This window comes from Teleopsis dalmanni, chromosome 1 (genome assembly GCF_002237135.1).
Source record: "Teleopsis dalmanni isolate 2A chromosome 1, ASM223713v2, whole genome shotgun sequence".
Lineage (NCBI taxonomy): Eukaryota > Metazoa > Arthropoda > Insecta > Diptera > Diopsidae > Teleopsis > Teleopsis dalmanni.
Window position 1 is genome coordinate 150,088,830 of NC_051846.1, and position 12,080 is coordinate 150,100,909.

The 12,080-nt window shown below is 30.9% G+C and overlaps 2 protein-coding genes across 2 annotated transcripts; both read left to right on the top strand.

Annotated features, from left to right (window-relative positions):
• Positions 1-2,414: 2,414 nt before the first annotated feature.
• LOC119669332 (myrosinase 1-like) lies at positions 2,415-4,662 on the top strand. Its single transcript, XM_038079173.1, has 7 exons — positions 2,415-2,544; positions 2,633-2,935; positions 3,119-3,646; positions 3,710-4,044; positions 4,103-4,205; positions 4,313-4,416; positions 4,475-4,662. Exons 1-7 carry the CDS (start codon positions 2,521-2,523, stop codon positions 4,590-4,592), a joined length of 1,515 nt encoding a protein of 504 aa, XP_037935101.1. The 5' UTR covers positions 2,415-2,520; the 3' UTR covers positions 4,593-4,662.
• Positions 4,663-5,732: 1,070 nt separating this feature from the next.
• On the top strand, positions 5,733-10,881 carry LOC119669333. Its single transcript, XM_038079174.1, has 10 exons — positions 5,733-5,919; positions 5,997-6,142; positions 6,200-6,288; positions 6,351-6,875; positions 6,941-7,632; positions 7,954-8,069; positions 9,511-9,621; positions 9,908-10,113; positions 10,187-10,346; positions 10,413-10,881. The coding sequence occupies exons 1-10, from the start codon at positions 5,855-5,857 to the stop codon at positions 10,760-10,762; spliced, it is 2,460 nt and encodes an 819-aa protein (XP_037935102.1). The 5' UTR covers positions 5,733-5,854; the 3' UTR covers positions 10,763-10,881.
• The last annotated feature ends 1,199 nt before the right edge of the window (positions 10,882-12,080 follow it).

A 12,080-nucleotide genomic window follows, 5' to 3' on the forward strand; every position in this document is an offset into this window, starting at 1 on the left:
TAATTTATTGAAAATTTGCTGACCATACAACACAGTTTTGAGTATTGCCACGTCATCATCAGTGGTCTTAGGAAATATTCGAATATGATATATTCTTTTTAATTAGTTTATAGTTCCTGATGTCCAATTGCTTCTCCCACTATAATTCAAACTTGCATAAAAATTAATTTTAAAAATAAAAATAAGGCGCTACTTTTTTTCGTCAAAACCATGTTTTCACTAGTTGTTTTGTTTATATTGTTTACTGTATCATATTATATGTTAAAATCGCAAAAAATACGTTCTACTCTTATATTATACATCCATTCCACATTGAACCAGAATGTGAACCGATCAATTGCCGGTTCACCCCATTGCTGAAACTTATAAACTTTTTATATTCATCATTAAGTTAGTGACAGTAACATAACTTAAATACGTCAACATTGATGTATTTTAAAATTCTCAACCTCAAAGCCTTAATCTCGAAAACCAAGCTATATTAAAATATAGTGTAGTCCAAAAAGCAATTTAAAGTAACTATCTTGACTAAAATCAGATAAGTTAATAACGAATCGAATTTGTGTCAAGAGCTAGATCAACTTTAGAATAGATATGCTCCTCATATGCCACGTCATCGTGTTCATCAAAACTATTCTGGAATTGTAGTTCCAAGGAAATGTTAAAAGCTTCAAATTCACTTTATCGTCATCCATGAATTTGATAGCAGTACCTCCATGGATTGAGAAGAATATAGGTTTCTTTTTAAGTCTGCAGTATTTACAAATACCCAACAATTTTTATTACTCATGTCGGGGTGATAAGGACAGGTTGTATGAAAATGGGTTAGTTATCAGAATGGAATTATTCAAGTACAGAAAGGTATATATTGAAATGCAGATTATTGGATTTTGTTAATTAAATTTTATTTATTTCAAGACCTAATTGATTTGAGGTCTTGAGTGAAGTATTATTAATGATTGAATGTGTTTCAAACTCCTTTTGCAAGCGTTTAGGTCAGAATTGTGTAATCGTTACTGAGTAATCTTTAGAGGTCTTCAATATATATATACTTGATTATTGTATTATTATTGAATTATTGTATTATTTTTTTTTCAAATAAATTTAGAAATTATTGCAGGCAGATAAAATTGAACGATTTAAATTTATCTTACCGCGTTACACTTGGATACAGTTAATGGGTTAGAAACTTTTTAGTTTCTAGTTTTATTTTTTCAAGAAATCGATTTGGACACGAGTTGTAAAAGGTAGTGCACTGTATTATTGAAAGTAAAAGTTCTGCATATCATTTTCAATAACAATTCACTTTAAAAAATTGATTATTAAACCACAATAACGCAACTGATTGAAGGTTGTTGCTTTGTCACAAATTCCACAACTGTCACCTTTTGACCGCTTTTTTAATAATTTGAAGGTCTTCCATTCATTAAAATCGCCAATTTTGTTTGTTTATGGTTCCATTTAATATTAAATCATTTTTGATTATTGTTCGCCAAAAATTCTCATGAGCTTTAACGCGTTCTTGTGGTGTGTACTGCTTCATAACAAAAATTTCCCAAGACTGACGTTTCAAATACGTCGGTAAATTTATCATTAGTTAATTTCATCTTACTCGTCAAAGCTAAGGTTTTTCCGGATGGTTCCACTTAACATTGCCAACCTAGTATGTTGCACTAATAAAATAATACAACACAAAACACAATGAAATAGAAGAGAAATTTTACAAATGTTCCTAAACTCGTCGGGAACACAAGCGAATGATAGTAAGTTCTGCAGTTATTATCTAAAGTTTGATCTAAAGTTAAGATTGAATGATTAAGATTGATTTAAGAGTTACAGCTCAACTCTTAAAAAAGCGCTGTTTAACACATCAAGAACAAAAAATATTTAAATTTATAAAATAAGGATATTTATACTTATATTTCCAAGTTATTTGGTCCAACTATTTTAATTTGTAAATGAAGTTTTTCTAAAACAGACTATTGTATATTCACAATGCTGAGAAAAGTATTAGTTTATATTTTTTAAAATTATTTTCTCTGTTGGACAACAAGGTTTATTAACTGTTACATTTATATTGTTATTTAGTATTTAATACTAAATTTATTTAAAAATCAAACAAAAACTATTTTTCAGTAAATAGCCTTTCTACCCCATTAGCACAATCCTGGCTACGCCATTGAATAGTATGGCCACCATCATTCCACATTATCTGATAGTAATGGCTTACATAAATTGACATAATAATCGTTTACCATAAGTTGTGATAATTTGCTTTATTAATAAATTTTGGTACATTTTATATAGCGTACCAAAATTTTTGTAACTCAGTGTAGATGCAAGTGATTTTTATTTTAATAAAGAAAGAAAAAATCAAACAATCTTTTGCAAACAATACACATTCTTATCAGTTCATGACGGTCTGCCGAAGAGGAGCAGCCGTATTGATGGGAGACTTGTTTGAGTCGATTTCTTCGCAGTCTAATAATTGAATTACGATTAGTTGCAAAAGTCACGATAATGAAGAAGTACTCTTACCATTTGGTATGTATATTCTTATGTGTACTCTTATTAGAATATGAGTGTAATTTATATTATATCTAAAAATAATAAAACTAAATTTGATTTACAGCTGTTGGTTGTCGCTTTTTGTTTTCTGCACACTCGATCAGTGACAGCGATAAATGCCCAGAAGATATGCGAATTGAAACATAAAATCGGAAGTGAAAAGTTTCCATCAAACTTTTCGTTTGGCGTTTCGACCGCCGCTTATCAGATTGAAGGCGCTTGGAATGAAGATGGTAAAGGTTTATCGATCTGGGATACTTTTACACACGACCATCCCGAAATGATAGATGATCGCTCGAATGGCGACATTGGTCCAGATTCCTATCATCGTTTTGAACAAGATCTAGCAGCACTTAAAGAACTTAAGGTAAGTTGCTAAATTCTGTTCTTTTTTGAGATAAAGTTGTAGTAATAAATTTTGTATTATGTGTAAAATTAGTTTATATATTAGAAAGTTATAGCAAGACCATAGATAAATTATAATAAATTTACAATTATGTAAAACTTGAAATTTGCATGTCATCGTCATCCGCTTTCATTTAATTTGTAGGTGAACTTCTATCGTTTTTCGATTTCATGGCCTAGAATCTTGCCAAATGGAGATATTTCGTCAAAAAATCAGAAGGGCATCGATTACTACAATATGGTTATTAACAAGCTCATAAGTAATGGTATTGAACCAATGGTAACTATGATTCATTATGATCTGCCACAAGCCTTAAGCGATTTGGGAGGATTTACAAATGAAATATTTATTAAATATTTTCGCTATTACGCAGACACCTTATATGAAAATTTTGGTGATCGTGTCAAGGTATGGGTTACTTTTAATGAGCCCTTTGATTATTGTGTACCAGGGTATGGCAGTGGTAATTTTCCACCAATGGTTCGTGCTCCTGGCGTGGCTGATTACATGTGCATGGAAACTACTTTGAAAGCACATGCTGCAGCTTATCGTCTCTATAAAGCAAAGTACTTCGAAACCCAAGGCGGTAAAGTGGGCATCACAATAAGCAGTCGCTTTTTGTATCCGAAGACGAATGATAATGATGCAGTAGATCGTGGAATGCAATATTCGGTATGAAACCTTGAAGCTACGGTGTAAAAAATTGTATATTAACAAATACTTTCATTTTCTTAGTTGGGTTGGTTAGCACATCCCATATTTAGCTTGTCGGGAAATTATCCATACATTATGATAGAGGATATTGTTAGTAACAGCCAGAAAGAAGGACGAGCATGGCCACGATTATCAGCTCTTAAAAGTTGGTGGCTAAATGCCATTAAAGGATCTGGTGATTTTTTGGGCTTGAATTACTACTCATCCCGTTATGTTGAGGAAGCACTACCACCAAAAGGTGTAGTGCCTTCTTGGGACCATGATGCACACCTGAAATATGACATTGATAGCAAATGGAGACGCGCAAAATCCACATGGTTGTATTGCGTGCCAGAAGGCTTAGAAGATTTACTAAAGTAAAAACAATTTCATTAATCTTCAAAAATATATGATTCTTTTGACAATTATTTACAGGTGGATACGTGATAATTACAATAATGTTGAAGTTATAATAACAGAAAACGGTTGGTCGGACGAAGGTACACTAGATGACAGCGAGCGGATCGATTATTTGAAGGTAATAAAAAAATAAAAATACCAGTTAAGCATGCACTGAAAAGTTTAAGTACAGCAACACCTATGTTGCGTGTGGAAAGTGTGCTAATTTCATTAACGCCTTTTCAGGCCCACCTGCAAGCCGTGTTAAATGCTGTGAACAGTGGCTGTAATGTTTCGCGCTACACTCATTGGAGTTTAATCGATAATTTTGAATGGCAGAGAGGTTACACGTAAGTTCATTGATACCTTTTACGTCGATTAATTCTCACTAAGTTTAATGGTTCGCAGTGAAAAATTTGGTTTGTACTATGTTAACCTGACAAGCGAGAACAAGGAACGTATTCCGAAAAGGTCTGCAATTTATTACAAACGTGTGATTGAGACTAAAACAGTTATCGATAATTGATGTTCTATATATTGTTTGAGATTACGACACACCTTCTGTAATTATTAAATTTGATATGGTGATAATTTTATATATGGTATAAAATTTTTATATATAAAAATTATAAACTGAATTATAATTTTTTAATACAAATATAAAAAAATGTGAAAAAAATTTTAATATGGTACGAAATGTTGTCACAAGTGTAATATTGTTATTTCTTATTAAATTAAAATCAATTTATTCTTTAATTCAAAGTTATTAAAGCTAAACTAGAAACATTCTTAGATGTAAAATAATAATGTAAATGAATGAAAATAGAACTAGTTAAATAGAGTATTTTGTGTTTTAATAAGTATTTTGTCTTCAGTAAATAGTCTTCAATAAATATCTACAGACACCCACTAGTGAGCTAATACTTGGTAATTATCCTGGCTGATTTTTGTTTTCTATAGCAAAAGAAACACTGTTTAACTCATTTTGAAACTATGTAATAAGTAAGTTAATAGCTGCTATATGGAGACAACCTCCCACTTTCCTTCAAGCGATGAAATATCAACGGTACTTTGGCATCATAGCTGAATAACCCCTGGTCTCCTATTAGTTGTTTGTAACAATGTAGATTTATGTTAAATAAAAAATTGTTCAGTTCTTATACTATTAAGAATATGTCAAATTAAGAAATGTCTGATATAAAAATATTTATAACTTGTGACCTTTATTTATGATACAATAACGATTAGAGATACCGCAATTTGACTTTTGATTTTGGTATAAACAATTATTCTGGGTAATTTTTTTACTCTAGTATATGTTTATAAAACTGTATACATAATTTTTTAGAGTTTGATACTGTGTTCACTGCGCTATGGTAGTAAAATTTAAATTAATCGAACTCCACCATCAAATCACCGGGCTTTAAAATTTAAAAAAGGATTTAATATCAACTTATATATAATATATTTAACATACATTGATATAAATATTAAATGCAAGACAATTATATATAAGTATTGCTATCATATATAAATTATTAAGAATTATTACTGATCGCGTCAAAGTCACAAAATGCAACACTGTCATTAAAAATTTTAAATTTCTTCAGACCGCCATCTGACGTAAAGAACTTAAGAAACGATTTCAAAACAACAACAAAGAACGCTTAACATTTCAAGCCATTCGTAAACATTACTCTTGCTGTGGTGCTATTAGCAGAGCCGTCAGAAATAAATAATTGTAGTTGATAAAGATTCTACGTTTTTATTGTTACTAATAATATTGATATGAATCAGCGGCTAAACTTCTTAGCGCTCATATTAATTGATGCTCTTGATGATGAAAACGAAGAGTAAGTTGACATTTTTAAGCCGTTATTTTGTAATTGACTAATGTTTGTAAAACTAAATGCCTTTTTAAAACCGTTAGAGACATTTGCAGTATACTTGATAAAAATATGGTGGATCCGAGTTTCGTGCCTATTGAGCGTGGTATTGCACCACTGCATTTCTCGTGTGGTATGGAAAATGCTGAATTGTCATATAAAATAACTAAACGATTTCTCGAAAGCGGAGGTGAATTTTAATAATATTTTCCATTTCATAAAATTTTAATCGTAAATGTGTTTCCAGCTAATCCAAATGTTCTTACTGACGAAAATATGACCCCACTTCACATAGCGGCTATGCACGGACGCGTTGGCATAGTAGAAATGCTACTGGTGAGCTAATGACAGCAAACACAAATAAAATTTTAGAACTGCAATAATAAGAATGTTTTAAGGAGCACAACGCTCAGTTAGATATTTCAGATGATCAACGTAAAACGCCTTTGCATTATGCGATTGAAGAATGCTACTTTGAAGTTGTCCAAGTTATGCGCGATCATATATTCCAAAACAAATTTAGAGAAAAACAAAAACATCACTCAAAAATATTAAAATGTAAACAAAATGTCTCACAGGATTCATTGTCGAAATCTAAATTCGAATACTATTTACAAAAAAAAATATGTAATCAAAAAACTTCCACACCAAATGCTGAACCAGATTGCAAAAATACTCCCGACAAAGCAAATAACAAAGCGCTTAGAGTGACGAATGAAATGTTGGACAGCATCAAATACACACCAAACCGAGTACATTACAACTACGATGTTACTTCACCTTACTATATAAATATAACACATCGGCGACACCAGTTGCAGCCAAAGTTTCCGGTATTGGACTTACCGCCTAAAGAATCAGCTGACATAGGAAAAAATACAGAAACGTCTGAAAAAATGAATTTAGTTAATAAAACGTTTGTGGTAAATAGAATTGTATTTAAATAACCCAATTTTACTTAGAAATAAAATAAAATAACCTTATTCAGTTAGATGAATCTTCACAAGCTGAGGAAAAACCAATAAATTTATTTGCATTAACACGTGAAAACGTTGAAGAACTTTCACAGACTGCACCAGACCATAGTCGGTCACGCGTATCCCTAATAGACGTTTGGCGACAGAAGGTACAAAACACTAAAGCACGTCAAACTATACTGAAAGAGTATGACGACATAAGTGAAATGATCGACAATGTAATGGCAAGTGATCATCTTAATTTTACTAACGTTTTATATAAAGAAAAATCCAGTAAGACGACTGATGGAGATAGTGGTGCTTGTGGTTCCATAGCATCACATGATCTTAAAGAAGGTTCAGAAGAAAGAGTACCACAACGTAAAGTACAAAATGTGTCGTTGGGTGCGTTGATTCAAAGAGTGGCAGAGGCTCAAACAGCCAAACTAAATGTGTTACCGGACACCGAAAGTAGTTACCAAACGGTACCTGAGTTTGACGCTAACAGACAAAATAACTTAGAAGTACCTGATGCGATGTGTGCCGATTTAAGCGGTATGAACAGCAGTATGAGCTTCATACGATCACCCAAAAGTGATTTTTATTTACAAATGAAGGAAGCTTATGTGCATACGGACGATGAAAATGGACTTGTGTTTTATGAAACCAAATTACCAAGCAATCCCGGAAATAAAGTGGCACAGCAAAGAAGTTCAGCTATAAGGTAACTATGTATTTTTTTACAGCTAGATCTATTAATTCATATTATTACATGTGACTTTCGTTCACTTTTCAACTAAAACATACTGTGTAATAAGTCATTGGTTCCAGGACGTTGCAATAAATTTCCTTTTGAGATGCATAAATTTGTAACCAATAGACAATTTTTAATATTGTAAGAATTTTTTTATAAATAAATATTTATAATGGAACGAATTCGGTAGTAATTGTATATAATACGTACACAATAAATTATTTCTAATACATATTTAAAAATGTGCTTAAATTTCATTTTTACAAACAATTTTTTTTTGTGTATATGTAGAAAGCGCTGTAACTTGAATCAGACAACGACGACGCAGTCCACTAACATAACTTTGCCAATTGATTATGAGACTGATGAATTACGTGCAGAACTTACAACTTTTGGTGAAGCACCAGGTAACTACCATTAAATTTATTTAAATATCTCTCTATGATTTCTGCATTTTTTAAGTAATAGTTATCCTTTCGTCTCTATCGGCTTATTTAATATGAATTCTTTATATAGTCTTTCGAAACTGGTCAAATTTGTTGCGTACTATTTCAGAATATGTATAACTGAAATTGTTTTTATTTTGTTACATTTTACACCCACTCACTCTTCTCATCCACTACGTTTATTATATTCGCCTCGGGCATTTTCAGAAAGCACTTTGTTTGGAAATAAGAAGATTCGTCACATATTTTTGTAAACCTATTTTGTATATCTGTATATCATGCGTGTAGGCGAATTTGTGATAAGTAACATTGCTATTAGCAGCATAAAGTAGTTTGGTGCATTTTATATGGATATCTATCTTTTCCTGCACCCTTAAAATTCTATTGAATGATGCTTCGGTAATTTAACCATTTATAGTAAGAATCTCATCCAAAATATTGCTCTTGTTAATTGGCGCATATAAAATCAAACGTGACTGATAAGTTACTATGATGTTCTAGCCTAACCGATTCAACGAAATACTGCACATTAGTTCCGATATAGTTAACTTAATCAACGCAAGAACGCATAAATTTAATATCTAATGTTTAGTACCTCAAAGCTTTTGTAAATATTATTAAAAAATGTATATTTAGTGACAGTAAGTGGGTGTGTTATTGTGAAAATCCATGGGAATTTATATGACAGATAACACGACAGCACTTATAATTACAAATACATGGGTAAATATATTGTTGGGTTAAAAAAGTATAAAAGCGACGGAGTTCTTTGAGACCTTTTGGATTACCAGTAGGAGATAATAAACACCAATGTCGGTATATATAACAGTATGTCATGTATATCTATGTAAGCTTATTTTCGGTGACACTATTATATACGTGTAATTAGCAAAATTGTTAAAAAAAAAATAATTTAAATTATAAATTACGAAATATCGACAAATTTAAATGAAATAAATTGTATAATATTTATATTTCTACCTGAAGATAGAAATCTATGTCATGTTATCCAAGAGGTACTGACTTCAGCAGAAAACTCAAAGTTTTGAATTCTATCATATGATGTGGGAGAATAACTCTTATAGTATAAAAATGAACTGTATATTGGTAAAAAGCCCATTGCTTTTCAAATTCATGTTTACCTCATCAAATTCTCTGCTATCTTCAACTTTGATTCAGCGACATCAGATATTATATATATACTTACCATAAACACGATTTTTAAAAGACACGATTCACTTCTAACAAAATTCTACACCATATACTGCAAAGTCAATATTCCGAAAAATATATACTCAATTATCAATTATTATATACTCAATTACTCTCGTTTATGTATATGTATTTTTTTTATATATGGTATATAAAAATATATAACTATATTTTTCGTTATATTTTTCAGGGCCTATTACTAAAACTACAAAGCGTTTATACATTAAACGTCTAGTGAAGTACAAACGAAATCCAGAATTAATGAAAGAACTTAGAGAAAAACAAAGTAGTCAGGACCAAAGTAAGTATCAAATATAAGTTATTTTCAAAAAATAAATTTAAATCTTTGTGATTGTTTCATATTTTGTGTTGTCGATTTTTAAGCATTATTTTTGGAAACTTTTAGATCATGTTTGCTAATCAATTTAAATTCTTTAATTTGGTAGTTCAGAGAAGCTTTGCGAAGGCAAGAGCTAAGCTTAACTCGAGAATCAGAAAGCCAAGTTAGCCATTTATTAAATTATAATTTTTTCATTGTGTATAATATTGCAACATTGCAAACAATAATAAAATTTACTTTTGTGTAGAATTTTCTGTGGAATTATACCGTACGGTGCGCAGGGAGGAGGAATTTGAGAATATAGCAAATTATTTGAAGTATGAAGCAGATGCCATGTCCTATTTTGCAAATAATAAAGAAAAGCGAAATATGCGTGAAGGTCATCTTAAACAGAGCTTTATATATATGTTAATAGATCCTTGCATATCCTGTAACTTACCTGGGGAGAGTGTAGTAAGTCATAAAATATCATAAAATAGTAATTGTGTGTATTGATTTAACTTAAATAAAATTATTTATTTTTTAGTACCTTAACAAACCTGATGTCTGGAAGCGTTTCCTACATTCAATATTCTATGTTGGTAAGGGTAAATCCTCGCGTCCCTATTCACATCTGTATGATGCTATGAAAGCACATTCACAGCTGCATTCTGGTAGAGGCACTTCAAATGAAAAGAAAGTACCAGGTAAACATCGAAATATAATAGCATGTTCGTTAAAGATCTTCATTATGGATTTTATTTATTAAATAGTTAGGAAACACACACTCAATATGGATCTCATTAAATCACCGCCCACTAAATTTGCAAATAACAAAAAACTTGATCGTATTTTAAAAATTTGGGGCAATGGATGCGGCGTTGTTTGCTTGAATGTATTCCATAATATTTTACCCATAGAAGCATATACCCGTGAAGCTGCCATAATCGATGCATTGAGTCTTAATCATTTGACAAACATAAAGCGCGGTGATTATTATGGGCCATCTAAAAACTGGTCAATGAAGATAAAAAAACAGCTGGGAATAGCTCTACTATATAAATCGTTGCAAATCTATCTTGCCGAAGGCGAATCGCAATTAGCACCAAGTGATCTAATTTAAGGACAGATATATTTTTTTGATTGAACTGTGATTTAAAATTCCTTAAACGTAAATGTAAAAAGTTTCCAAAAAGCTATATTTGTATATAAGATTTTCAAAATACAACATTAAATTATAAATTATAGTGTTTATAAAAGTGAAGAGGTATTGAGGTTGTTGAGAGTGCGAAAAATACATAAATCTCAATTTTAGTAATTGGTTTCAACTCTACAGGAAATCTGAAAATTATTTCCAACCTTCAATAAAGCTCTTAAAGATCCCTCAATTTGGATTACGGTTTGATTCAGTATCCTTACCCATACCCCTTCCTTACTCCTTTTTTCCAATATACCATTACGTTGTACAATGTGTTTGTAAACCTTTTATGTATTGCTTTTAGGACGACATTGGCTTCAACAACAACAGAAGCCATTAATGTAAATTTAAAAGAGTGTTCACCGATAGAAAAACTAGCGATAAATGTCGGCTGAGAAATGGCATACTAGGTTCTACCTCCTTCATTTTCATCACTACTGCCCTATCAGTAAATAAATTGATATAACAAATCTTTCAAATTTTAAATTTTTATTCATTATCATTATTATTCAATATGATTGATGTAGTTAGAAGCTTGCAATACGGTTTAACATATCCTTCTGGCCAGACTTTTACTAATTACAAGTTACGCTTTTTGGGGTTTATCCTCTGTACTAAAAAGCTTGTCTCATCGGTGACTTTTGTTACAGATATTTTTTAGGATATGCTTTGTATTTTGTCGCGTTTTTAGTGCTATCAGCTGCAACTTTATTTTAATTTCTACGTTTTTGATATTACAAGCTGGTACTTTGACATTTGCTTATTATAACGTATATATGTATGTATATATTTAAAATGTGACTTAAATACTATTTCAAATGGTGTTGAGAATATTTTTGAAAAATTAAATCTGTTTACTATGTCATTGGAGAATACTTTTGCAATACGTTTGCAAGAGATTGACAGATTGGACAAAAATAATTTATATTAAGCGTATAGTTTTTATATCTTTAAATAAAAAATATGTTATACTGTTTGGCAAAATACAAGCCAATATTATCTCCATGTTTGCTTGCATATTTTAGTTTATAAATTATACAGTAAGCATACTGCATTCCTGTGCTTATTTCGATACACATACGAGAGTTCATACAGCGTACAATGAAATAAAATCTGAATTACCATATTATAAATTTCTTTCGTCAACACGAGAACATTGATAAGTCATGAGAACTCTACCATTCGCTAAGCTTAAATTACTTCAAAAATTCAGTTTTTGATATAATAGTTTTTTACAATTATT

What these genes read in the sequence shown, in the direction of transcription:
- LOC119669332 (XM_038079173.1), top strand. Translation starts at nt 2,521, where the DNA reads ATGAAGAAGTACTCTTACCATTTG. An exon ending in GGCTTAGAAGATTTACTAAA is followed by an intron (nt 4,045 to 4,102) that starts GTAAAAACAATT and finishes AATTATTTACAG; the next exon opens with GTGGATACGTGATAATTACA. An exon ending in GAATGGCAGAGAGGTTACAC is followed by an intron (nt 4,417 to 4,474) that starts GTAAGTTCATTG and finishes AATGGTTCGCAG; the next exon opens with TGAAAAATTTGGTTTGTACT.
- LOC119669333 (XM_038079174.1), top strand. Translation starts at nt 5,855, where the DNA reads ATGAATCAGCGGCTAAACTTCTTAGCGCTCATATTAATTGATGCTCTT. An exon ending in AACTTTTGGTGAAGCACCAG is followed by an intron (nt 8,070 to 9,510) that starts GTAACTACCATT and finishes TATATTTTTCAG; the next exon opens with GGCCTATTACTAAAACTACA. An exon ending in AAATGAAAAGAAAGTACCAG is followed by an intron (nt 10,347 to 10,412) that starts GTAAACATCGAA and finishes TTTATTAAATAG; the next exon opens with TTAGGAAACACACACTCAAT.